At 55.3% G+C, this 27,248-nt stretch overlaps 2 protein-coding genes across 13 annotated transcripts in view; both read left to right on the forward strand.

The window, feature by feature from the left end:
- The first annotated feature begins 414 nt into the window (after positions 1-414).
- Positions 415-8,404, forward strand: SLC39A3 (solute carrier family 39 member 3). Of its 12 annotated transcripts, none has more exons than XM_074528814.1 (6): positions 415-522; positions 1,173-1,308; positions 2,265-2,560; positions 4,278-6,750; positions 6,985-7,380; positions 7,641-8,404. In XM_074528814.1, exons 3-4 carry the CDS (start codon positions 2,354-2,356, stop codon positions 5,010-5,012), a joined length of 942 nt encoding a protein of 313 aa, XP_074384915.1. In that variant the 5' UTR covers positions 415-522; positions 1,173-1,308; positions 2,265-2,353; the 3' UTR covers positions 5,013-6,750; positions 6,985-7,380; positions 7,641-8,404. The 12 variants fall into 12 exon arrangements, with proteins under 12 accessions (XP_074384915.1, XP_074384919.1, XP_074384920.1 ...); XM_074528818.1 differs by having other exon boundaries at positions 6,985-7,303; positions 7,381-8,404; XM_074528819.1 differs by having other exon boundaries at positions 6,985-7,303.
- Positions 8,405-9,825: 1,421 nt separating this feature from the next.
- The window catches only part of DIRAS1 (DIRAS family GTPase 1), a 30,177-nt gene continuing 12,754 nt past the window's right edge, over positions 9,826-27,248 (forward strand). The window contains exons 1-2 of the mRNA XM_074528826.1: positions 9,826-10,093; positions 12,067-13,853. Coding sequence (XP_074384927.1) covers positions 12,083-12,679 — 597 coding nt within the window. The 5' untranslated portion in view covers positions 9,826-10,093; positions 12,067-12,082 and the 3' untranslated portion in view covers positions 12,680-13,853. The remainder of the gene's footprint in view (positions 10,094-12,066; positions 13,854-27,248) is intronic.

Genomic DNA, 27,248 nt, shown 5'->3' on the forward strand with positions numbered 1-27,248 from the left:
TTTCCAGGGAATTCCTCCTGCCCTGCCTGGAGCTGCCCCTGAACTCCAGGCTGGAGTTTCCCAAAAATTCCTGACCTGACAGCACCAAAGAAAAAAAAAAAAAAAAGGAGATTTATGTATTTTTGTGGAATTTTAGGGAATTTTCAGGTAGGCCTCAGGTCTCCCTGCAGCACCTCACAGCTGCCATTAGTGCGGTTTAATCACAGAACGGCAGGAGCAAGGGGTGTGGCGGACGCTGTTCCAGGGATTGTTTTCCCGTTCCCGGTTCCCGTTTTTTTCCTGATTCCCGGTTTTCCCATTCCCGTTTTTCCCGGTTTTCCGGTAATCCCGGACCCGGAACCCAGCGCTGCGGGACGCGTTTCCCGCGGAACTCAATCGCGGCTTCCCCCGCGCAGTGCTGTGGGTGCGTTGATTGACATCTCTATCGACCAATCACAAATCAACTTTTCCGTCTCAGCCAATGGGAGGGCGCCGTGGGCAGGCGATGCGGAGCGGCCGGGCCGGGAGCGAGCGGGGCCGGCCGTGAGTGAGGGGGGGGGCGGTTACCGGGGTAACGGGGCCGAGGGGGTCGTGAGGGGATGGCGGGGCCGCGCCGGGGACCCCGGGGTCACAGCGGGGCTGGGGGAGCCAGGGCTGCGGGGGAAGGGGCGGGAGAGCGGGGCTGGGCGGTGTGAGGGGCTGGAGCCCGGCCTTGGTGTGAGGAGCCGGGGATGGGCCCGCTCTGGGGGTGAGGGGTCAGGGGGGGCCCCAAGGTCCTGTGGGGGGAACTGGGGTCCCCTCCTCATGAGGGGCTGGACCCTTTCCCCATCCTGAGGGGCTCCTGTGAGGGGCTGGGCCCCCTCCCCATCATGAGGCGCCCCATTTGTCTTTGAGGGACTGGGGCTGGGCCCCTTCCCCATCCTGAGGGGCTCAGAGCAGACCCCGACCCCCTCTGAGGGTCTTCCCAGCTCAGCTCTGCCCATGTGAGCTGCTCACCACCCTCCTGACACCCCTTCCTCATCTCTGCTCCCTTTAGGTGGGCTCAGGGTGGGCTGGGAGGAGCCCCTTCCCCATCACCCCCTTTCTAAAAGCGATGGGACAGCCTCAAAGAGCTTGGAAGAGCCAGTTTTTAACAGAAACATTGGGATTTAGAGGCTCACAAATGAGGAACCCCTTTGTTTCTCCTCCCACAGAGCCCTGCCTGCTTTACAGAATATTTTTCATCGCTTGGATGCTTCATTTTGAGGCAGTGACCCGAGCAGGAGCTGAGCTGGTCCCTTGGTGCAGTTTTGGGGCTGGGGACACAGCCCAGGTGTGCAGGAGGAGCAGGTGAGGAGTTCCCCAGATATTCCTGGGGCTTCCTTTCCCTCAGGGCTGCTCCAGCCCCATTCAGGGATGCTGGATGTAGGGGCAGGTTTGGGTTAAATATGGAGGGAAAAGGGAAAAAAAACTGAGGTTAAAGGGTTTCTGAGAGGAGCCAGGTGTGTTCCAGAGGTGTGAGCTCTGGAAAAGGAGGATTTTATCCCTTCCCTCTGCCCTGGCACAGGCGTGGCTGTGCCTGGACCCAGATTTTGGGCTTGGTCACACCTGCAGTGAGTCAGTGTCACCTGATGGGCTCTGAATTCCTCTCGTTGTCCCTTAGAGACAAAGAATTGGGGTGGCAGCACATGAGGAATGGCTTCTCCCCATTGCCAGGGGCTGGGATGGGTGAGAGGTTGGGGAGGCAATAAATGGAATTTTGGGGAGGGGATGGGTGGGATTTTGGGGAGGGGATGGATGGGATTTTGGGGAGAGGATGGGTGGGATTTTGAGAAGGGAATGGATGGAATTTTGGGGAGGGAATGAGTGGGATGTTGTGGAGGGGATAGATGAGAGGTTGGGTAGGGGATGGGATGTTGGGAAAGGGAGGGATGGGGTTTTGGGAGGGGGATAAATGGGATTTTGGGGAGGGGATGGGAGGGATGTTGGGAATTGGGTGGATGAGAGTTTGGGAATGGGATGGATGGGATTTTTGGAAGGGGATAGATGGAATGTTGGGAAGGGAATAAATGGGATTTTGGGAAGGAATTCCTCCCTGGGAGAGTGGGGAGGCCCTGTCAGGAATTTCCCAGTGGCTGCCACATCCCTGGAAGTGTCCCAGGACAGGGCTTGGCCTCAAAGACCTCCACGTTTGAAGTGACCACAATTCCAATGCTTTCAAACTCCTTTTGAATCCAGTTTGAACTTTTCCCTGCCACTTCCTACAGCTCATACAGGAAAATTCCCTGTGTTCTCCCCATCCCCAGGCACCCTCTCCCTCCGAGTCCCACCCAGGCCGATGTCCCCGCTCTGAGCACACCCAGAGCGTCCCCTCGGGGCCCGGCTGCGGGGCAGGATGAGGATCGTGGTGGCCAAGGTGCTGTGCCTGCTGGGCATCTGCGTGCTGCTGCTGGCCGGGGCGCTGCTGCCCGTGCGCCTCATCGAGGCCGACCACGAGAAGGCTCAGCGCTCCCGCCGCCTGCTGGCGCTCTGGAACTCCTTCGGGGGCGGCGTCTTCCTGGCCACGTGCTTCAACGCGCTGCTGCCCGCCGTCCGGGGCAAGGTGGGTCTGGGGGTGTCCTGCCCAAATCTGAGCCTGCAGGGACCCAGCTGTAGGGGCTGCAGCTCTGCTGTGCCCAGGCCCTCACCAAGGGGAGCTGTGCCCACCTCCTGCTCAGCTGGGAGTGGATTTAGAGGTCTGTGCCCGCTGGAGCAGCTCTGCTTTGCCCAGGGGAGCTGTGCCCACTCCTGCCCAAATCTGAGCCTGCAGGGACCCAGCTGTAGGGGCTGTGCCCACTGGAGCAGCTCTGCTGTGCCCAGGCCCTCACCAAGGGGAGCTGTGCCCACCTCGTGTCTCAGTCTGAGCTTGTAGGGGTTCAGATGGGAGTGGAATTAGGGGGCTGTGCCTGCTGGAGCAGCTCTGCTGTGCCCAAGGGAGCTGTGCCCACTCCTGCCTTAATCTGAGCCTGCAGGGACCCAGGTGGGAGAGGATTTAGGGGGCTGTGCCCGCTGGAGCAGCTCTGCTGTGCCCAGGGGCTCACTGTGGGGAGCTGTGCCCACCTCCTGCCCAAATCTGAGCCTGCAGGGACCCTGCTGAGGGGTGGCCGAGGGGAACTGTGCCCACCTCCTGTCTCAGTCTGAGCCTTCAGGGGCTCAGCTGGGAGGGGAATTTGGGGGCTCTGCCTGCTGGAGCAGCTCTGCTGTGCCCAGGAGCTCACCAAGAGGAGCTGTGCCCACCTCGTGTCTCAGTCTGAGCTTGTAGGGGCTCAGATGGGAGTGGATTTAGGGGGCTCTACCCCCTTGGAGCAGCTCTGCTTTGCCCAGGGGAGCTGTGCCCACCTCCTGCCTTAATCTGAGCCTGCAGGGACCCAGGTGGGAGTGGATTTAGGGGTCTGTGCCCGCTGGAGCAGCTCTGCTGTGCCCAGGCCCTCACCAAGGGGAGCTGTGCCCACCTCCTGCCTCTGCCCATGGTGGAAGTGAAGGTTTTTGGGATGCAGAGGAGGCTGTGGGGTGTGAGATCAAACAGCAAGGCAGAGATTCACTGTGCCCTGCCAAGGGTGCTGTCCAAGGATGTGGCAGCGTTGTGGATTGATGGAGTGATTGATGAACCATCCCTGTGAGAATGGTTCCGTTCAGAAGAGTAAAGGGATGGATTCACTGTGAATCAATGGGAATGTGGGAATGGGTCTGTCCAGAGGGATAAAGGGGATGGATTCACTGTGGATCTGTGGGAATGTAGGAATGGTTTAGGGGGTGGATTTATTGTGGATCTGTGTCCATGTGGGAATGGTTCTCTCCACAGGGATAAAGGGGTGGATTCATTGTGGGAATGTGAGAATGATTCTTTCCAGAGGGATAAAGGGATGGATTCACTGTGGGAATGTGGGAATGGTTCTCTCCAGAAGGATAGAGATGGATTCACTGTGGATCTGTAGGAATGGTTCTCCCCAAAGGGATAAAGGGGTGGATTCATTGTGGATCTATGGAATTGTTCCATCCAGAGGGATAAAGGGGCTGGATTTATTGTGGATTGATGGGAATGTGGGAATGGTTCCCTCCAGAAGGATAGAGATGGATTCACTGTGGATTTGTGGAATCGTTCTCTCCAGAAGGATAAAGGGATGGATTCACTGTGGATCTGTGGGAATGGGTCTATCCAGAGGGATAAAGGGATGGATTCCCTGTGGGAATGGTTCTCTCCAGAGGGATTAAGGGATGGATTCCCTGTGGGAATGGTTCTCTCCAGAGGAATTAAGGGTGCATCTTTTCCTCCCCTCCAGCTTGATGAGGTGCTCAGGCAGAACAACGTGAGCACGGACTACCCGGTGGCCGAGACCATCATGATGGTCGGCTTCTTCCTTTCTGTCTTCGTGGACCAGCTCTTCCTGAGCCTGCAGAAGGAGAAGCCGTCCTTCATCGACCTGGAGACGTTCAACGCGGGCTCGGACGCGGGCAGCGACTCGGAGTACGAGAGCCCCTTCATGGCGTCGCCGCGCGGGCGCGCGCCCTTCGGCGAGCCCGGCCTGCACCCGCCCGGCCTGCACCTGCCCGAGCTGGCGCGCTGCGGGCCCCGCCGCCTGCTGGGGCTGGTCTTTGCCCTCTGCACCCACTCCATCTTCGAGGGCTTGGCGCTGGGCCTGCAGGAGGACGGCAGCAGAGTGGTCAGTCTGTTCCTGGGAGTGGCCGTGCACGAAACGCTGGTGGCCGTGGCTTTGGGCATCAGCATGGCCAAGGCGTCGCTGGCGCTGAGGGACGCGGCCAAGCTGGCGGTGGCCGTGTGCCTGATGATCCCGCTGGGCATCGGGGTGGGCATGGGCATCGAGAGCAGCCGCAGCGCCGCAGGCAGCATCGCCTCCCTGCTGCTGCAGGGCGTCGCCGGCGGCACCTTCCTCTTCGTCACCTTCTTCGAGATCCTGGCCAAGGAGCTGGAGGATAAAAGCCACCGGCTGCTCAAGGTGCTGTGCTTGGTGCTGGGTTACGCCGCGCTGGCCGGGCTGGTGCTCGTGCCGTGGTGAGCCGGGAGCCTCAGGAAGCCGAAGGAGCAAAACCTCACCTCTCCCCTCCCACGGCGCCGGGAGGAGCCGCCCCTTTCACCGCTGGAACAGCCCAAGCCGGGCGGAGTTTCCGTGATGACCTGGAGGAGGAGAAATCTCTTCCTGTGTGCTCAGAGTGAGGAATATCCCGAGGGATTGTCCCTGCCCGAGGGGCTGCAGGGATTAGCGGACACAAACGTTGAGGATCTGGGTAAATTCTGCTCCCAGGAGCTCCTGGAATGTGTGTGTGCCTCCCTCCCTCCCTTCGGCCACGCTCCGGAGGCTCCGAGGAGGTGAGGAACAGCCAGGAGTGGGAGCAGGAATTGCCAGGCTGCACTAAGCTGCTTTCGCTGGCTTAGTTGGGAGTAAAACCTGGTTGTAAGAGCTGCCAAAAATAACATCCCTGTGGGGCTCTGGCCTTCCAGGCCCTGCTGCCTCCACACAGCTTCCAGTGCCCCACCTGGGGCTGGGGGAGCTCAGCTTTTCCAGGGATTCATGGAAGAAATGAGGCCGGGCCCCTCTGCCCTGCTTCCTTCTCAGTGTTGTACCCATAGGCTGAGCATTCCCTGAGGAAAACCTCTGAAAATCAGAGGATGAATCCCAGCATGGTTTGAGTTGGGGAGGACCTTAAAGCCTGTCCAGTGCCATGGGCAGGGACACCTTCCACTGTGCCAGGGTGCTCCAAGCCCTGTCCAGCCTGGCCTTGGACACTTGCAGGGATGCAGCAGATCCTCACCTTATCCAGAGCCTGGAATCCATGAGCTTGCAGGAAACGTGCAGTAACAATTCCCAGCACTGATATTTTGGGGCAAACTCTGTGTTTTTAGTGCTGTGCAGTCAGGAGCGCTGAGCTGCTCCCATCAGGGGCTGCTCCAAGGCTTTTCCAGGTTTCCAAAGGAATGGAATGATGCTGAGAGGAGTGGAGAGCCACGAGGAGCCCCTGGGAAGCTCCTGATCCTGCTGGATTTGCCTTTGGGAGCGAGGAGCTGGGATCAGAGGCTGGAACTGGGAATGTGCTCCCTCCCAGCTGTGAAACACAGCCTGTTTTTTGGGTTTTTTGGGTTTTTTGGGCTGTGTTTTGGGGCAAACTCTGGGTTTTCAGTGCTCTGCAATCAGGGGGGCTGAGCTGCTCCCATCAGGGGCTGCTCCAAGGCAAATCCAGGTTTCCAAAGGAATGGAATCACCTCCCTTGGGGTGGTGATTGGAGATGATGCTGAGAGCCACAAGGAGCCCCTGATCCTGCTGGATTTGCCTTTGGGAGCGAGGAGCTGGGACCAGAGGCTGGAGCTGGGAATGTGCTTCCCCCAGCTGTGAAACACAGCCTGGCTGTGTTTTGGGGCAAACTCTGGGTTTTCAGTGCTCTGCAATCAGAGGGGCTGCTCCAAGGCAAATCCAGGTTTCCAAAGGAATGGAATCTCTGCAATCAGGGGGGCTGAGCTGCTCCCATCAGGGGCTGCTCCAAGGCAAATCCAGGTTTCCAAAGGAATGGAATCACCTCCCTTGGGGTGGTGATTGGAGATGATGCTGAGAGCCACAAGGAGACCCTGGGAAGCTCCTGATCCTGCTGGATTTGCCTTTGGGAACAAGGAGCTGGGACCAGAGGCTGGAGCTGGGAATGTGCTTCCCTCTCAGCTGTGAAACAGCCTGGCTGTGTTTTGGGGCAAACTCTTTGTGTTTTCAGTGCTCTGCAATCAGAGGGGCTGCTCCAAGGCTTTTCCAGGTTTCCAAAGGAATGGAATCACCTCCCTTCTGGTGATGATTGGAGATGATGCTGAGAGCCACGAGGAGCTCCTGATCCCGCTGGATTTGCCTTTGGGAACAAGGAGCTGAGACCAGAGGCTGGAGCTGGGAATGTGCTTCCCCCAGCTGTGAAACACAGCCTGGCTGTGTTTTGGGGCAAACTCTGGGTTTTCAGTGCTCTGCAATCAGAGGGGCTGCTCCAAGGCTTTTCCAGGTTTCCAAAGGAATGGAATCTCTGCAATCAGGGGGGCTGAGCTGCTCCCATCAGGGGCTGCTCCAAGGCAAATCCAGGTTTCCAAAGGAATGGAATCACCTCCCTTCTGGTGATGATTGGAGATGATGCTGAGAGGACAAGCAGCCCCTGGGAAGCTCCTGATCCTGCTGCATTTGCTTTTGGGAGTGAGGAGCTGAGACCAGAGGCTGGAGCTGGGAATGTGCTTCCCCCAGCTGTGAAACAGCCTGGCTGTGTTTTGGGGCAAACTCTGAGTTTTCAGTGCTCTGCAATCAGAGGGGCTGCTCCAAGGCAAATCCAGGTTTCCAAAGGAATGGAATCTCTGCAATCAGGGGGGCTGAGCTGCTCCCATCAGGGGCTGCTCCAAGGCAAATCCAGGTTTCCAAAGGAATGCAATGATGCTGAGAGGAGTGGAGATGATGCTGAGAGCCACAAGGAGCCCCTGGGAAGCTCCTGATCCCGCTGGATTTGCCTTTGGGAGCGAGGAGCTGGGATCAGAGGCTGGAGCTGGGACTGTGCTCCCTCCCAGCTGTGAAACAGCCTGGCTGTGTTTTGGGGCAAACTCTTTGTGTTTTCAGTGCTGTGCAATCAGAGGGGCTGAGCTGCTCCAATCAGGGGCTGCTCCAAGGCAAATCCAGGTTTACAAAGGAATGGAATCACCTCCCTTGGGGTGGTGATTGGAGGTGATGCTGAGAGCCACGAGCAGCCCCTGGGAAGCTCCTGATCCTGCTGGATTTGCCTTTGGGAGCGAGGAGCTGGGATCAGAGGCTGGAGCTGGGCCTGTGCTCCCTCCCAGCTGTGAAACACAGCCTGGCTCAGGCAGGGGCTGCATTTTAATTACCCGGAGCTTTGGCTGCTGCAGCAGCCGGGCCGGGCCCTGGGAGCGCTGATGGAGTTGTGGGGATGGCGCAGCGCCGGCAGCGGGAAGGAGGCGCGGAGCCTCCGCGGTGGCCCAGCTGCAGCATATGGAGGCAGCTGAGCATCATCTGACAGATCCTGGGGCTCGTTAGTTTAATTGCTGCAACATCCCCGAGTCAATTAATCTTCCTTTGAAAACCTGGAGTGGAAAGGGGGGGGTGTGGAGGGAGGTTATTTTGGGCCTGGCATGACACAAAGCAGCAGGATGAGAGGAGAACGTGATTTGCCTCGGCGTGGTGAAGCCTCGGGGCTGTTTCACCTCTCTCCTGGGGGGGAGGTGACACGGTGCTGAGTGTCCCCTGTTGGGCTGTCACCTCCCTTCCACACCCTCCTCCTGCTGCGCTTTGGGATGGGGGGCTGTGAAGTGCCAGGGGGTGCTGAGCTCCCCCATCCTCATCCTGCTGCCACAGGGTGGAGGAGGAGGAAGAGGAGGAGGAGGCCCTGCTGCTCCCAATAAATTCCCTGCCCTTCTCCCCTCGCTGTCACTCGCTTTTTTTTATTGATGTCCCCCATGGCTGCTCCGCGTCCGGCTCACGCGGCGTCCACACGTGCCCGGCTCCAGCGTGGGCTGAGCCCCCTCCCCGGGCACACAGGAGCCCCCCAGAGCCCCGCTGAGGGCGGGGGCGGGGGCCAGGACCCCCCCCAGCACCCCCCGCTCGGCAGCGCCGTGATTCAGCCCTGCGTGAGCGGCCGCCCCGTTGCGTCAGGCCTGGCGGGGAGCTGCGGCTCAATGGAACGAGGAGGAGCCGCAGGAAAATGATCAAGGGGAGCTCATTCATTCCCTCTAACGAGGAGGATCCGGCCGGCTCCGAGCGCGCCGGGGGGGGGGGGCTGAGGCTGCCACCACCCCCCCTGGCATTGTCACCTCGCAGGGCGGGGCGGGCCGATGTCCCCGTGCCCCCTCCCGTGCCCTCCCCGTTCCCTTGGGGACGCGGTGCCAGCGCGTGGGTGCCACCGTGGCCTGGTGCCCGCTGGCTGCTATTAATAGAGGCTGCGGATTTTAATTGCTGCCACTCCGGAGTGGGGCGGGGGGGAGGCAGGAGCAGACCCCGGCTGTGACAGGGACCCCATCGGTCACCTCCAGTGCTGTGACACAGAGCTGGGCATGGTCACCCTGGGCACTTCTGGTCCCGTTCAGGCACTGAGGGAGGGCTCAGCCACTGCTTGAGTGTCCCACAGGACCCCCAGTGTGTCCCCTTAAGGGTTTTGGGGCTCTGCCATGAGCAGGTGACACCAGTGTGTGACACAGGCCCTGCGCTGTCACAAGCTCCTGATCCTGTGCTGGGGTGGCACCGTGGCCTCTGTGTCCCCAAAGCCCAGCATGGCTGCCCAGGCCACCCCCAGCTGCCACGGGGGCTCACAGCACCCTGTGCCACCTGTGCCCTGCCTGGCTGGGACATTGGTGTCCATCTGTCCTGTCCCTCTGTCCCCTGTCACACCTGTGGGGCTCTGTCCCCATCCACGGGTCCCTTGACTGTCCCTCCTCATGTGGATTCAGTCCCCACCTGTGCAGGTGTCCGTGTGGGGTCCCTGTCCGTGTGTCCGTGTCCGTGTGTCCCCATCCTGTGTCTCCCTGCCTGGCTGTCCACTCTCACCCCCACATGTCTCCATCTCTCTCTCCATGTGTTCCCATCCGTGTGTCCCTGTCCCCATCCCCGCATGTCCCTGTTTGTGTGACCCTGTTTGAGTCTCTTCTCCGTGTGTCCCCATCCCGTTCCTGTCTGTCTGTCTGTCCCTGCCCCTGTGTTTCCATCCCATGGATTCCCATCGCTGCCCGTGTGCATCCCCGTCCGTGTGTCCCTATCCCTGTCCGTGTGTCCCCATCCCTGTCCGTGTGTCCCCGTCCCGCCGCTGCCGGGTCCCGGAGCCGCTCGGGGCCGGGCCCGGGGGTCCGGGGCCCCGGGCGGGGCGGGCGCGGCGGGCGGGGCCGGCGGCGGGGCGGGATCGGCTCTGCGGCGGCCGCACCGCACCGAACCGAGGCGAGGCGAGGCGAGCCCGCCCAGCCGAGCCGGCCCCGCCGCAGCGGCCGCAGCCCCGCCGAGCCCCGCCGACCCCGCCGCACCGAGCCGCGCCGGGCGGAGCGGAGCCGCCGCGCCGGGGCCGCCCCGGGCCGGGCCATGCGCTGAGGCCGCCGCGCCGCCCGCAGCCAAGGGCGGATCCCGGGCAGGACACGGTGAGGCGGCGGGCACCGCAATGCGACCGGCGCGGCGGGGGCCGGGGGAGCGCGGCCGGAGCGGGGAGCGGGGGTGCTGCCGGCAGGGGCGGGGAGCGGCGCGGGGGGACCCGCGAGCCTGCCCCGCCATCTGCCCGTGCCCTCCTGCTGCCGCTGCGGCTCCATCCTGAGCGGGATGCTCGTCCCTCCCGCCCCTTCTCCCGCTCCTCCATCTCCTTCCTGCCCCTCCATCCTGCCCCTTCTGCCTCTCCGTCTGTGTTCTGCTCTTCCTCTGCCGCTCCATCTCCATCCTGAGCGGGATGCTCGTCCCCCCTGCTCTTCCTCTGCTCCTCCGACCTCCATCCAGCCCCTTCTCCTGCCCCTTCATCCCTCCATCCTGCCCTTCCAAGCCTCTCTCTCCATCTTCACCCTGCCCTTCCCCTGCTCCCTCACCCCTGCCCTGCCCTCCGTCCTGACCCCCGGGTCCCCACCAGTGTCACCCCCAGTGCTGGGGGGCTCTGGGGGTGCAGGATCAGCCCCGGGTGGTCCCTGCCCATGAGCAAAGGGGGGGCCGTGCTCCAGACCCTCGGGCACCAGGGACTGTTGGGGTCGGGGTGCTGCTGGGCACAGGCCGTGGGGTCACCCCAAAGATCCCCCCTGGTCCGTGAGGGTCTGTCCAGCCCAGCCCCTGGGCTGTGAGTTCGGGGGCACTTTTGGCTGTGCCGTGGACAGGTGGGACGGACGGGTGGAACAAGTGGGATGGGACAGGTGGGACAGGCAGGTGACACAAGTGGGATGGGACAGGTGGGACAGGCAGGTGACACAGGTGGGATGGGAGCGGGGGGACAGGGTGGGAGCATTGCCAGCCCTGGCCGAGGTTGGACGTTCCCACGCGCCAGCTCAGCCCCCAGCGCTGGTGACGCTCCCAGCGTGGTGGGATCCAAGGAGCCCACGGTGGGATGAGCTCCTGGGCTCCTCCAGCTGCCAGCCTTGCCTGGCTCTGGTGGCTGGGGACATGCCCGGGGTTTGGGGCTGCTTTGTGGGGCCCAGACTCCTCAGTGCTCTGGGATGAGGATGGGGTGACCGTGGGAAGGGGCTGCTTCCCGCAGAGATGCTCAGGAATGCAGGAGCTGCTGTACGGGGGTGTCTGGGGCACTTTGCTGTCCCCCTTACCTGAGCTGGGGTGGCAGGAGTGGAGCTGGCTGGGGACAGTCCTTCAGCAGTGCTCAGGCCCCCTTCCCTCCCCTCCTTCCCACTCATCCTGTGAGTGGGCACCTTTGGAAACCCTGTCCCGTGGGGGGTTTAATGTCCCCAAGGCTCTGGGAGGGTCCCACACACCCTGGGGACCCTCGTGGGACAGAGCAGGGCCCAGCACACACAACTCTTTGTGCCACCTCATCTCCCATCACTGGGGGGCACTGGGGACCTTGCCCAGGTCCAGGTGTCCCCTGTGGGTGGGCACTGAGGTTTGGCAGCATGAGGGGGCTCTGACCCATTACCCATCACCTGCAACCCATGGCTGTGCCACGCTCCTTTCCTGCACTCCCAACACATCCCTGGGGAGGGAGCAGAGCAGAGGGATGGCATGGCACGGGACAGAGTGACAGGGAGTGACAGGACACCAACAGCACAACCTGCGTGTGAAAGGGCACCTCTGTACCCAGCCACAGAGCCCAGCTGGGTGCTCCAGGTGCCACCGTGACCTCACTGGGCCATTTGCTGCCCTGCAGAGCTGCTCCCACTGCCCAGGCAGGCTGAGGGGGGGTCCCTGCCCAGCGAGCCCCCCCGGCAGCCTGGGCAGCAGCTGCGGTGCCGGTGGCCGCGCTCGGCCATATGGCCACGGCGGGCGGCCGGTAAAAATAGCCGAGGCAGCCTCACCCGTCCCCAGGCGGCAAGGGCGACCCAAGGGCAGCGAGCCCAGCTCCCGGCCGGGGCTGCATCTCAGGGGGGCCACGGCCGGAGTTGGGGGGTGACGCCTCCCTGTGCCCCTGCAGCCACCGCGGGGCCAAGATGCCGGAGCAGAGCAACGATTACCGCGTGGTGGTGTTCGGAGCCGGCGGCGTGGGCAAGAGCTCGCTGGTGCTGCGCTTCGTCAAGGGGACCTTCCGCGACACCTACATCCCCACCATCGAGGACACCTACCGGCAGGTGATCAGCTGCGACAAGAGCGTGTGCACGCTGCAGATCACCGACACCACCGGCAGCCACCAGTTCCCGGCCATGCAGCGCCTGTCCATCTCCAAGGGCCATGCCTTCATCCTGGTCTTCTCGGTCACCAGCAAGCAGTCGCTGGAGGAGCTGAAGCCCATCTACCAGCAGATCGTGCAGATCAAGGGCAGCGTGGAGAGCATCCCCATCATGCTGGTGGGCAACAAGTGCGACGAGACGCAGCGCGAGGTGGAGAGCAGGGAGGGGGAGGCCATGGCCAAGGAGTGGAAATGCGCCTTCATGGAGACCTCGGCCAAGATGAACTACAACGTCAAGGAGCTCTTCCAGGAGCTGCTGAACCTGGAGAAGAGGAGGAACGTCAGCCTCACCATCGACGGGAAGCGCTCCAGCAAGCAGAAGAGGACAGACAAAATCAAGGGGAAGTGCAGCATCATGTAGAGCCCCGGACTGGCCCGCGCCCCCTCCCCACTCCGGATACCCCCTCCCGTTCCCTCCTCCCGCCCACGGCTGGACGTGGCAGTGGCATCGCAGCGGGACCGTCCCCTCGTCCTCCGTGTGCCATCACTGTGACTGTGCGGGGCCGCCGGGGGTGAAGACGGGGCCGAGGTGAGGGACACGCGGCCACCCCCCCCCCACCCCGGGCACGGCAGCACCGGGGACACCCGGACCACCCCCCCCGCACGCAGCACAACCGGAGCCACCGGGCCCGGCCCCCGTCGGTCCTCGCGGGAGGGAAGGACGGTGCCACGTGGGGATGGCGGTGTCACCCTTTGGGGACAGTCCCGCGCGTCCCCCGTCCCCACGCCATAGCGCTCTGCTCCTGCGGGCAGAGACCCGGGGCGGGGGCAGCCCCTGCGCGGTGCCCGTGTCCCCCTGCCCCATCCTGGTGCCGTGACCCCCTCCCCAAACCCCCATCCCCGTCCTGGTGCCACGGCCCCCCCCCAGCCCCCTGTGCCACCGCAGCCCCCCAGCCTGGCACCGTGGTCCCCTTGCCCCCCAGGCCCATCGTGGTGCCCCCCGTGCCCCCCTCCAGCCCCGAGCCGGTGCCGCAGCCGGAGCCGCCAGCCCAAGCACAAAGCATCGGGTCCGCGGGAGGTCCTGACCCAGCACAATCCTGGCGAGCTCCGGCGGGAGAGCCCCGGCCCCGCAGCCAGCCGGGCCCCCCGCTGCCCCCGCACCCCCTCGGTGCCACCCCGTCCTCAGAGTCCCCCCGCGGGGACCCCCGGCACCCTCCAGCTCTGCCTCAGCCCCGCTTGTCCCCCCCCCCCCCCCCGGCCGGAGCGGGGTCCCCGCGCTGTCACCAGCCCCTCGTCCCCTCGAGGTTTGTCCCCTCGCTCCGGCCCCGCTCCTTTCCCGCCGCCGCCACCGGGGTGTCCCCAAGGGGGTGTCCCCAAGGTGGTGTCCCCGGGCAGGCCGAGCCCCCCCCCCCAGCTCCCCGCACCCCCCCGGCTTTTTACACGAGGATCCGAGCGCCCAGGGGACAAGGTGACGATGTAGCCTTTATTCTAGAAATAGTCTTCCTTCAATAAAGAGACGAGAAACGCTCCCGCGTCCCCCGGAGCCGCCCCCGGCCGGGGCGGGAGCCACGGGGGGAGCACGGGAAGGGGGCGAGGTGAGTGTGACGGTGAGTGTGTGTGTGTGTGTGTGTGTGTGTGTGTGCACAGCTTGGGGACAGCCACAGACACGCGTGTGCAGGTGTGGGGCACGTTGGTGTGTGTGCAGGGCTGTGGGCATGTGTGACATATGTGACATTTGTGTGTGCGGGGCACAAATGTGACAGTGGGCACAGGTCTGTGTGTGACACAAATGTGATGGTGGGCACAGGTGTGTGTGTGTGACACAAATGTGATGTGTGGGACACAAATGTGACGTGTACACAGGTGTGTGTGAGTGTGACACAAATGTGACGGTGGGCACAGGTGTGTGTTGGGGGCACAAATGTGACATGTGTGCACACCTCTGTGTGTGTGGCACAAATGTGACATGTGTGCACACCTCTGTGTATGGGGCACAAATGTGACAGTGGGCACAGGTGTGTGTGTGACACAAATGTGTCAGTAGGCACTGGTGTGTATGGGGCACAAATGTGACAGTGGGCACAGCTCTGTGTATGTGACACAAATGTGACGTGTGTGACACAAATGTGACAGTGTGCACACCTCTGGTTGTGTAACACGAGTGTGACATGTGGGCACAGGTGTGTGTGTGTGTGACACGAATGTGACGTTTGTGCACACCTCTATGTGTGACACGAATGTGGCACGTGTTCCGTGCGTGTGACACGCGCGTGCCCCGTGCCCCGCTCGTGCCGCGCGTGCCCGCCTGTGACGTGCGTGCGACACGTGTGACGCGCGCGCGCTCCCGCGTTGTCGCTGTCCCCGCCCGTGCCCGCGGGAAGGGGGGGGGGGGGGGCGGGAGCGCGGCGCGTGCGTCATCACGCCCGTTGCCATGGAAACCAGCGCTGCTCCCCGGGCGCGGGAGCCGCGTGGGCTCCGGGAGCGGGAACGGGGAGGGGGGAACGGGGGGGAACGGGGAGGGAACGGGCACCGGGGAACGGGCAAGGGCACGGATCTGTGGGGATGGAGCGGATCCGTAGGGATGGGCACGGATCTGTGGGGATGGAGCGGATCCGTAGGGATGGGCACGGATCTGTGGGGATGGAGGGGATCCGGGGGATGGAGCGGATACGTGGGGATGGCACTGATCTGTGGGGACAGCGTGGATCTGTGGGGATGGTCATGGCTCTGTGGGGATGGCATGGATCCATGGAGATGGTCACGGATCCACAGGGATGGTGATGGATCCATAGGGATGGATGGTGATGGATCCATAGGGATGAATGGTCATGGATCCATAGGGATAGTCATGGATCCATAGAAATTGTGGTGGATCCATAAGGATGGTGATTGATCCATAGGGTTGGTCGTGGATCCACAGGGCTGGATGAGGATGGATCCATAGGGATGGTGTGGATTCATAGGGATGGTCAAGGATCCATAGGGATAGTTGTGGATCCACAGGGGTGGTGATGGATCCATAAGGATGGATGGCCATGGATCCATAGGGATGGTCACGGATCCATAGAGATGGTGGTGGATCCGTAGGGATCGTTGTGGATCCATTGGGGTGGTGGTGGATCCATGTGGATGGTTGTGGATCCATAGGAATGGATGGTGATGCATCCACAGGAATGGCGATGGATCCACAGGGATGATTGTGGATCTGTGTGGGTGGTTATGGATCCATAGGGATGGTTGTGGATCCATAGGGATGATTATGGATCCATAGGGATGGTTGTGGATCCATAGGGATGGTTGTGGAATTGTGGCAATAGCCACAGCTCTGTGGGATGGTCACAGATCCATGGGGATGCTCTGAGCTCTGTGGGGACAGCACCAGCTCCTCAGGGATGTCACAGCCCCCTGGCACTGCCCAGGGCCCCTGCTCCTGTCCCCGTGTCCCTTCTGTGGCCCGGGGGGATCTGGGACTCTCTGTGGGTGCCAGGGCAGGGCAGTGGGACAGGCACACACGGACATGGGGACACTCGGTGCCAGTCCCCGCCTGCTGGGACCCCTCAGGACCCTCAGGTATTTGGGGTGGCACCATCACACCAAAACTCAGAGCGCTTCCAGAGGCTCCACAACGCCTTGGGGGCAGAAAATCTCCCCTTCCCTCCTCCCCATCTTTGCCCCCTCTGTCCCCTCCCATTTCCCCTCACCTAATGGAGGACCTGTGCCCGCTCCGGTCCCGGTCCTGCTGCAGCCCCGGTGTCCCTCGGGATGCTGCCAGGGAAGCGCTGGGTCCCTGCAGCCCCCCCAAACCCCATCCTGAGCCCCCAAACATCAGCACAGCACCGGGAGGGATGATCCTTGCAGGGCGCCCGGAGCCTCCCCCGGGTCCAGGCGTTAAACAAAGCAGCTCCTGAGCGTTAATTAACGGGATGAGCCCCGGGATGATCCGCGGTGCAGCCAATTCCCGTCCACGAGCAGTCCTGGCTGCATCCCGCGGCCATCAATTTCGCAAATGCAGATTTTGGGACTCAAACCAGCTCCTGGCATCGCTTCTCGCACTGGAATATTGTCCCTTGTGTCTCTCACCGGGGGGACACCGCGGCTCCCGGGGCTGCCCATCTGCAGGGAAAGCGGATTAGGGCTCGGCGGGCCGGGACATACGGGAGCAAACTGGATTAGGGGGAAAATCAGCCTTCTTCCCGCTAACAGGATTATGGAGTTTTCAGCCCGATTCCAGCGCTGTCGCCGCCGAGGTGGGGACAGCCTGGGCTCGGCATTTCCCCACCTCAATTCCTGCTGGGATCGCAGCTGCAACTGGCGCGTACTGGTGCCTACTGGTGCGTACTGGTGCCTACTGGTGCGTACTGGTGCGGCCGTGCGGACTGGGAAGCGATGGGGACGTGGCTGTGTCCCCCCACGGTGACTCCCGCGGACCAGGCACCCCCGGGACCCGCTCGCCCGGTGTCTGTGGCAGCCCGGGAGGAATCAAAGCCCCGGTTCAAGGCGTGATTTCCGCTCCCGCGCCGCCAGCGTGACTCCCGCCCGCCGCTGATTCATCCCCGCGGATTTTCCCCTCGGTCCTCGGGGGCAGCCGCTCCCCGAGGTGGGGGCAGAGCGAGGCCGCGACCCTCGGTACGCAGAGCTGGGCAGAGCCCGGGGATGGTTTGGGGGATTTGGGGGGCTCCAAGCCCCGCAGCGGGTCACGGACGGGGTCCGGTGGGGCTGCACCGAGGGCTGCGGAGGAGCACAGACCGGGGGTCCCGGGGTGTCCCCTCACGGTGCTTCGCGCCCCGGCCGCCACGTGCCCCCTCCCATCTTATTAATATTAATGAACTACATATGAAGCCACGCCCAATTTCCAGCCCCTCGCGCTGATTGGCCGCTCCTCCCGCCGCTCCTCCGCCGGCCCCGCCCCCTCCCCGGCCTCCCTCCGCGCCGCCGCCGCCGCAACCGAACTTGGCGGCCGCTCCAAGCCCCGCCCTCCTGCCGGCCCTCCCCCCGCGCGCCGCTCTCCGCGGGTTCCCATTGGCTGGCGGCGCTGTCCGTCAGGCGCGCGGGGCGGGGCCGGCGCCGCCCGCGGGCCAGCAGGGTGCGTTGCGCCGCGCGGTGTCTGAGGCGGCGGCTCCGCTCCGCGCCCGCCGCGCCCGCTCCCGCCGGTACCGGTGAGGAGCCGCCGGGAACGGGGCGGGACGGCCGGGGACAGCGCGGGGGGACGCCCGGCTGCTTCAGGCCGCGGCTTGGCCGAGCCTCCACCTCGGCGCGGCCCTGCCCGGGGCCCCTCTCCGCCCGGGGGGGGCGGCGGGGCTGGGCCGGGGAGGCTCGGGGGGCTCGGGGGGTCTGGGCGAGTAAAGGCGGGCGGCGGGACCGGGGAGGGCGGGGTGGCTCCGGGAAGGGTGTGGGGGGCCCGGGCAGGGCTGGACGGGGGGCTCAGGGCGGGCTGGGGGTGTTGGGGATCCCTGGGGATCCGGAGGAGCCCTGAGGATGGGGAGGGGGCTCCGGGTACCGGGGGGCTCGGGGTGGGACGGGAGAACCCGCGGGGCAGCTCCGGGGGGAGGCTGAGGAAGGTTTGGGGGTCCTGGGGGGGTTTGGGGGTGCTGGAGCCTGGCACAGGGCGGGGGGGGTTGTCATGAGAGGCTCGGAGGGACCCCCAGAGGGTCCCCATGGGGGGATTTGGGCACAAGGATCGGGGTGAGGAGATAACGTGGGGGGGTTTGGGGGTGCACAGAGGGCCCTGGCGGATTTTTGGGAGGTTTTGGATGAAGGAATTGTGGTGAGGGGCATCTTTGGGTGGGCGAGGTGGCAAGGGACAGCGGCAATCCATGAGGGGCATGGCTCGGTGCCAGCTGCTTGCCAAGTTGGGTGATTTCGTGATGAACCAGCCCCAGGTTTTGGGGGTGAAAAAGGAGATTGGGGAGCTGGGCAATCGCATCATTCACTTGTTTGTTTCCCGCCGGCGAGTTGAGGGTGGCTTGGAGTGGTGGAGGATCGGGGAATTGTGTGGGTTACATAAAGGAGGGGTGGCTGCAGGATCTGGGTTTTGTGCTCTTGAGGTGTAGAGGAGGTAAGTGGGTGCCGCAGACAAAGGCAGAGAGAGAGAGAGAGAGAGAGAGAAAAATCTGTCTCCTGCTCCTCACTTCCACTTGGAGCTGTGCACTGGGAACCTTGAGGAGTTGGGGAAGTGCAGGGAAGCAGAGATTGGGGACAAACCTGAGCTTTCCCTCCATCCTGTGGCCTTAAACCAAACCCAAACCAGCTGGGCTGGAGCTGTGTCTGCCCTCAGACACCTCTGCTGCTGCTTGGGTGAAATTATTGTGGCTAAATTGGTTTTTTTTAGGGGAAAATTGGCGCCTTCCAGCTCTGTGAGCTTCTTGTGGATGTGTCCAAAGGGGATTTGGTGTGTGACAGAGCACGGGAGGCAGCAGCTCCGTTAATCCTGGCCAACTCGAGGCCTTTTTGGTGATGGCTTGGATTTTTCTTCAGGCCCTCCATCCCCAAGAGGTTCCACAGGGCTTTGTGTCCCTGCTGTGTGGGGTGTCCACAGGCATCGAGGTTTCAGCTCTGTGATCATAAAACAAATTAATGGGAATTTGTAACTTTGTAACCACCATTTATCCTGTTTTTTGGGGGGAAAAATGGGAAAAATACCCCCAAAATACCCCATAAAACAAATTAATGGGAATTCGTGATTCTGTACCCACCCTTTATCTCCTTCTCTTGTGGGGAAAAACACCCCAAAAACCCTCCATAAAACAAATTAATGGGATTTTGTGATTCTGTACCCACCATTTATCCCATTCTATTGGAGGGAAAAATACCCCTGAAAATACCCCATAAAACAAATTAATGGGAATTTGTGACTCTGGAGCCACCATTTATCCTGTTCTTTTTGGGGGGAAAAACACCCCTAAAATCAAAATACCCCATAAAACAAATTCATGGGAATTTGTGGTTCTGTACCCACCGTTTATCCCATTGTTTTTGGGGGGAAAATGGGAAAACCACCCCATAAAACAAATTTATGGGAATTTGTGACTGTGTGTAGCCACCATTTATCCCATTATTTTGGAGGGGGAAATGGGAAAAACACCCCCAAAAACTACAAACATCCCATAAAACAAATTAATGGGAATTGGTGATTCTGTACCCACCATTTATCTCATTCTATTGGAGGGAAAAATGGGAAAAATACCCCAAAAATACCCCATAAAACAAATTCATGGGAATTTATGACTCTGTACCCACCATTTATCCTGTTTTTTTGGGGAAAAACCCCTAAAATCAAAAATACCCCATAAAACAAATTAATGGGAATTAATGATTCTGTAGCCACCATTTTTTCCGTTCTTTCGGGGGGAAAAATGGGAAAAATACCCCTGAAAATACCCCATAAAACAAATTTGTGGGATTTTATAGCCACCATTTATCCAATTCTTTTGTGGGGGAAAAGTTGGAAAAACACCCCAAAAATAGCCCATAAAACAAATTAATGGGAATTTGTAACTTTGTACCTACCATTTATCCTGGTTTTTTTGGGAAAAACCCCTAAAAAACAAAAATACCCCATAAAACAAATAATTGGGATTTTGTGATTCTGTAGCCACCATTTATCCCATTCTATTGGGGGGAAAAATGGGAAAAATACCCCCAAAAATACCCCATAAAACAAATTAATGGGAATTTGTGATTCTGTAGCCACCATTTATCCAATTCTTTCTGGGGGGAAAAACACCCCTAAAATCAAAAATACCCCATAAAACAAATTAATGGGATTTTGTGATTCTGGAGCCACCATTTATCTCATTCTATTGGAGGGAAAAATGGAAAAAATACCCCCAAAAATACCCCATAAAACAAATTTGTGGGATTTTATAGCCACCATTTATCCAATTCTTTTGTGGGGGAAAAATTGGAAAAACACCCCAAAAATACCCCATAAAACAAATTAATGGGAATTTGTAACTTTGTACCCACCATTTATCCTGGTTTTTTTGGGGATAAACCCCTAAAAAACAAAAATACCCCATAAAACAAATTCATGGGAATTGGTGATTCTGTAGCCACCATTTATCTCCTTCTCTTGTGGGGAAAAACACCCCAAAAACCCTCCATAAAACAAATTTATGGGAGTTTGTGACTCTGTAGCCATCATTTATCCAATTCTTTTTGGGGGGAAAAACACCCCTAAAATCAAAAATACCCCATAAAACAAATTCATGGGAATTTCTGATTCTGTACCCGTTGGGCTAATGAGGAACCTCAGTTCTCATCCCTGCCCTTGGCTCCAAGGAGCTGGACACTGGCCCTTGGAAAAAGCTGATTTTGGTGGAAATTTCCTGATTTTTGTGGCAGTTTCCTCATTGGGAATCATGCCTGTCCCTGTCCCATTAGAGTTGGACATTCTGACCCTTGGAAAAAGTGATTTTTGTGGCACTTTCCTGATTTTTGTGGCCGTTTCCTTATTTGATTTGGTGACACTTTGCTGATTTGGTGGCTGGTAGGGGATTGTGGCTGTCCCTGCCCTGTTAGAGCTGGACACTCCATGCATTAGAAAAAGCTGATTTTGGTGGGATTTTCTTGATTTTTGTGGCACTTTCCTGATTTTGGTGGTTGGTAGGGGATCGTGCCTGTCCCTGTCCCATTGGAACTGAACACTCTGCTCCTTGGAAAAAGCTGATTTTGGTGGCAATTTCCTGATTTTTGTGGCCGTTTCCTTATTTGATTTGATGGCAGTTTCCTGATTTTGGTGGCAGTTTCCTCATTGGGAATCATGCCTGTCCCTATCCCATTAGAGCTGGACATTCTGTCCCTTGGAAAAAGCTGATTTTGGTGGCAATTTCCTGATTTTGGTGGCAGTTTTTTGATTTGATTTTGTGTCACTTTCTTGGTTTTTGTGGCACTTTCCTGATTTGATTTGATCACTGGGAGGGAATCGTGGCTGTCCCTGCCCTGTTAGAGCTGGACACTTTACCTCTTGGAAAAAGTGATTTTGGTGGCATTTTCCTGATTTGGTGGTTGGCAGGGGATTGTGGCTGTCCCTGTCCCATTGGAACTGAACTCTGTCCCTTGGAAAAAGCTGATTTTTGTGGAATTTTCTTGATTTTTGTGGCAATTTCCTGATTTTGGTGACACTTTCCTGATTTTGGTGGTTGGTAGGGGATCGTGGCTGTCCCTGTCCCATTGCAACTGAACATTCTGCTCCTTGGAAAAAGCTGATTTTGGGGGCAATTTCTTGTTTTTTGTGGCAGTTTCCTGATTTGATTTGGTGACAGTTTTCTCACTGGGAGGGAATTGTGTCTGTCCCTGTCCCATTATAGCTGGATGCTCTGTCTCTTGGAAAAAGCTGATTTTGGGGGCAATTTCCTGATTTTGGTGGCAGTTTCCTCATTGGGAATCATGCCTGTCCCTGTCCCATTAGAGCTGGACACTGTCCCTTGGAAAAAGCTGATTTTTGGTGTCACTTTGCTGATTTCGGTGTCACTTTGCTGATTTTTGGTGTCACTTTGCTGATTTTGGTGTCACTTTGCTGATTTTGGTGTCACTTTGCTGATTTTTGGTGTCCCTTTGCTGATTTTGGTGTCACTTTGCTGATTTTGGTGTCCCTTTGCTGATTTTGGTGTCCCTTTCCCGATTTTTGGGCCATTTCCTCCCTGGGAGTGCCCCCGGCTGTCCCAGCCCCAGGGCGGGTGAAGCTCTTTGGGCCGGAGCTGCCGCTTTATAAAATCATTTCCAGCCCTGAATTGAGCCCAGGGTGGGATTTGGGTGCTCTGGTTGGGTTTGTGCCCCAGGGAAGCTCTGGAAGAATTCCCAGAGGATTTGGGAGCAGCAGAGCCGGGAGAGCCCCGGAATTCCCAGCTGGGGTCGGGGTAAAGGGCTCGTGGGGAGCTCTGAGGTGGGATTGTCCAATGTCCTGGAATTCCTGAAAACTCCAATTCCAATGTCCTGGAATTCCTGAAAACTCTGATTCCAATGTCCTGGAATTCCTAAATTGTGGAAACCTCCAAGAATTCCTGAAGTGGTGGAAACCTCTGATTCCAATTTCCTGGAATTCCTGAAGTGATGAAAACCTTTAATTCAAATATCCTGGAATTCCTTAAACCTCTAATTCCAAAATCCTGGAGTTCCTAAATTTTGAAAATCTCTAATTCCAATATCCTGGAATTCCTGAATTGTGGAAACCTGATAAGAATTCCTGAAGTGGTGAAAACCTCTGATTCCAATTTTCTGGAATTCCTGAATTGTGGAAACTTCCAATTCCAATATCCTGGAATTCCTGAAACCTCCGATTCCAATATCCTGGAATTCCTGAATTGTGGAAACCTCTAAGAATTCCTGAAGTGCTGGAAATCTCTGATTCCAATTTCCTGGAATCCCTGAAAATCTCTAATTCCAATATCCTGGAATTCCTGAGGTGGTGGAAACTTTTAATTCCAATATCCTGGAATTCCTGAATTGTGGAAACCTCCAAGAATTCCTGAAGTGGTGGAAACCTCTGATTCCAATATCCTGGAATTCCTAAAATTTTGGAAATCTCTGATTCCAATATCCTGGAATTCCTGAGGTGGTGGAAACCTCTGATTCCAATATCCTGCTTTAATTCCAATATCCTGGAATTCCTAAATTGTGGAAACCTCTGATTCCAATATTCTGGAATTCCTTAAACCTCTGATTCCAATATCCTGGAATTCCTGAAAATTCTTAATTCCAGTATCCTGGAATTCCTAAAATTTTGGAGACCTCTGATTCCAATATCTTGGAATTCCTGAATTGTGGAAACCTCTAAGAATTCCTGAAGTGATGGAAACCTTTAATTCCAATACCCTGGAATTCCTGAAACCTCTTAATTCCAATGTCCTGGAATTCCTAAATTTTGGAGACCTCTGATTCCAATATCCTGAAATTCCCGAGGTGGTGGAAACTTTTAATTCCAATATCCTGGAATCCCTGAAACCTCTAATTCCAATATCCTGAAATTCCCAAGGTGGTGGAAACCTCTGATTCCAATATCCTGGAATTCCTAAAATTTTGGAGACCTCTGATTCCAATATCCTGGAATTCCTGAGTTGTGGAAACCTCTAAGAATTCCTGAAGTGGTGGAAATCTCTGATTCAATATCCTGGAATTCCTGAAACCTTTAATTCCAATATCCTGGAATTCCTAAAATTTTGGAGACCTCTGATTCCAATATCCTGAAATTCCCGAGGTGGTGGAAACCTCTGATTCCAATATCCTGGAATTCCTGAATCGTGGAAAACTCTTAATTCCAATATCCTGGAATTCCTAAATTGTGGAAACTTCCAATTCCAATATCCTGGAATTCTTAAAGTAGTGAAAACCTTTAATTCCAATATCCTGGAATTCCTGAAACCTTTAATTCCAAAATCCTGGAATTCCTGCAGTGTTCCAGGCACAGAACCAAACCCACAAATCCACTTCCCTGCCTGCCCATTGTCACATTCAGCCCAAAAAAATCAAATTAAAATGAAATTAAAAACGAAAGGAAGCCAAGCTGGGAGAGAGAGCTTTGTCTCAGTCATTAATTCATTAATTAATCCGAGTTTTACCCATTTAATTGGCTCTTGCAAACCCCTGAGCAAATGTGGTCACGAGGATAATTGGGTTTAATAATTGTTTAATAATTGTTTAATAATTGGGTTTCATTTTTTGGGTTTAATAATTGGGTTTCATTTTTTGGATTTAATAACTGGGTTTAATAATTTGGTTTAATAATTGGGTTTAATAATTGGGTTTAATTTTTTGGGTTTCATTTTTTGGGTTTAATAATTGGGTTTAATAATTGGGTTTAATAATTGGGTTTAATTTTTAGGTTTAATAATTGGTTTCATTTTTTGGGTTTAATAATTGGGTTTCACTTTTGGGTTTAATAATTGTGTTTCATTTTTTGGGTTTATTAATTGGGTTTAATTTTTTGGGTTTAATTTTTTGGGTTTAATAATTGGGTTTAATAATTTGGTTTCATTTTTTGGGTTTAATAATTGGGTTTCATTTTTTGGGTTTAATAATTTGGGTTTAATAATTGGGTTTAATAATTGGGTTTAATTTTTTGGGTTTAATAATTGGGTTTTTTTTTTGGGTTTAATAATTGTGTTTAATTTTTGGGTTTAATTTTTTGGGTTTAATAATTGGGTTTAATAATTGGGTTTAATTTTTTGGGTTTAATTTTTTTGTGTTTAATAATTTGGTTTAATTTTTTGGGTTTAATAATTGGGTTTGATAATTGGGTTTAATAATTGGGTTTAATAATTGTGTTTAATTTTTGGGTTTAATAATTGGGTTTAATTTTTTGTGTTTAATAATTGTTATTAATTTTTTGGGTTTAATAATTGGGTTTAATAATTGTGTTAGTTAGGGTTAGGGTTTAATAATTGGGTTTAATATTTTGGGTTTAATAATTGGGTTTAATATTTTGGGTTTAATAATTGGGTTTAATTTTTGGGTTTAATAATTGGGTTTAATTTTTGTGTTTAATAATTGGGTTTAATTTCTTGGGTTTAATAATTGGGTTTAATTTTTAGGTTTAATAATTGGGTTTAATAATTGGGTTTAATAATTGGGTTTAATAATTGGGTTTAATTTTTTGGGTTCAATAATTGGGTTTAATTTCATCAAACTTTTCCATCTAAAAGCCTCAGGAGCTCTTTATTTCATTTATTTTGAATTCGAATTTTTTGGTATTTTTAAAGAATATTTTTATTTTAATATTTCAAAATATTTATAATATTTTTAATTATTTTTTAAAAGAATTTTTGGTAAAGCTGAGAGCAATTCTGGATCCAGGTGGGTGAGCTGCAATTCCATGGATCCCCAGGATTTCCTTGGAAAATTTGGAATTTTTCCAGGGAAAAATTTGGAATTAATTTTTTCTGGCTGAAATTTGGAATCATTTTTTCCTCTAATCCATGAGTTCTGTGGGAATTCTGCAGCTTTCAGGCAGATTTAATGGGATTTCCTGGGATTTATTGGGATTTCCTGGGATTTATTGGGATTTATTGGGATTTCCTGGGATTTCCTGGGATTTATTGGGATTTATTGGGATTTATTGGGATTTATTGGGATTTATTGGGATTTTCTGGGATTTATTGGGATTTATTGGGATTTATTGGGATTTATTGGGATTTCCTGGAATTTCCTGGGATTTATTGGGATTTCCTGGGATTTATTGGGATTTCCTGGGATTTCCTGGGATTTCCTGGGATTTATTGATATTTACTGGGATTTCCTGGATTTTCCTGGATTTTCCTGGATTTTCCTGGATTTTCCTGGATTTTCCTGGGATTTATTGGGATTTCCTGGGATTTATTGGGATTTCCTGGGATTTATTGGGATTTATTGGGATTTATTGGGATTTATTGGGATTTCCTGGGATTTCCTGGGATTTCCTGGGATTTCCTGGGATTTCCTGGGATTTATTGGGATTTCCTGAGATTTATTGGGATTTATTGGGATTTCCTGGGATTTCTTGGGATTTCTTGGGATTTCTTGGGATTTTCTGGGATTTATTGGGATTTTCTGGGATTTATTGGGATTTCCTGGGATTTCCTGGGATTTTCTGGGATTTATTGGGATTTACTGGGATTTCCTGGGATTTATTGGGATTTATTGGGATTTACTGGGATTTCCTGGGATTTCCTGGGATTTATTGGGATTTCCTGGGATTTATTGGGATTTCCTGGGATTTCCTGAGATTTCCTGGGATTTATTGGGATTTCCTGGGATTTATTGGGATTTATTGGGATTTATTGGGATTTATTGGGATTTCCTGGGATTTCCTGGGATTTCCTGGGATTTCCTGGGATTTATTGGGATTTTCTGGGATTTATTGGGATTTATTAGGATTGCCTGAGATTTCCTGGGATTTCCTGGGATTTTCTGGGATTTTCTGGGATTTTCTGGGATTTATTGGGATTTATTGGGATTTATTGGGATTTATTGGGATTTCCTAGGATTTATTGGGATTTCCTGGGATTTCCTGGGATTTATTGGGATTTCCTGGGATTTCCTGGGATTTCCTGGGATTTATTGGGATTTCCTGAGATTTACTGGGATTTCCTGGGATTTTTGGGAATTTTTGTGGTGTTGTTGGGTGCTGGAAATGGAATTTTGGGAATTGCAGAGGGCTGGAGGACAAGGAAAGGCTCCAGGGAATTTATCCTGATTTTGTTGGGTGCTGGGAATGGATTTTTGGGAATTCATCCTGGTGTTATTGGGAATGGATTTTTGGGAATTTTTGTGTTATTGGGTGCAGTGGCTGAGCTGGGAGTTGATTTTTGGGAATTTTTCCTGATGTTATTGGGAATGGAATTTTGGGAATTCATCCTGGTGTTATTGGGAATGGATTTTTGGGAATTTTTGTGGTGGTGTTGGGTGCTGGGAGTGGATTTTTGGGAATTTATCCTGGTGGTTGAGCTGGGAATGGAATTTTGGGAATTTTTGTGGTGTTGTTGGGAATGGAATTTTGGGAATTTATCCTGATGGTGTTGGTGCAGTGATTGAGCTGGGAATGGAATTTTGGGAATTTTTGTGGTGGTATTGGGTGCTGAGAATGGAATTTTGGGAATTTTTCTTGGTGTTATTGGAAATGGAATTTTGGGAATTTTTCCTGGTGTTATTGGGAGGGTGCAATGGCTGAACTGGGAATGGAATTTTGGGAATTTTTCTTGGTGTTGGGTGCTGGGAATGGAATTTCAGGAATTTTTCCTGGTGTTGTTGGGAATGGATTTTTGGAGATTTATCCTGGTGTTATTGGGAATGGAATTTTGGGAATTTTTGTGGTGTTGTTGGGTGCTGGGAATGGATTTTTGGGAATTTCTCCCGGTGGCAGAAATGGGGACAATTCCCATTCCTGCATTCCCATTCCTGCCTCCATCCCCATTTCCCTGCCTGTGCTGAGGAATATCTTCAATTTAATTCTATTTTCCCCATCCCAACAGGGATTTTAATTCCATTTTAACCCTCCATGAGCTCATTAATTCCCTTTG

Source organism: Zonotrichia albicollis, chromosome 29, assembly GCF_047830755.1.
Source record: "Zonotrichia albicollis isolate bZonAlb1 chromosome 29, bZonAlb1.hap1, whole genome shotgun sequence".
Taxonomy (NCBI): domain Eukaryota; kingdom Metazoa; phylum Chordata; class Aves; order Passeriformes; family Passerellidae; genus Zonotrichia; species Zonotrichia albicollis.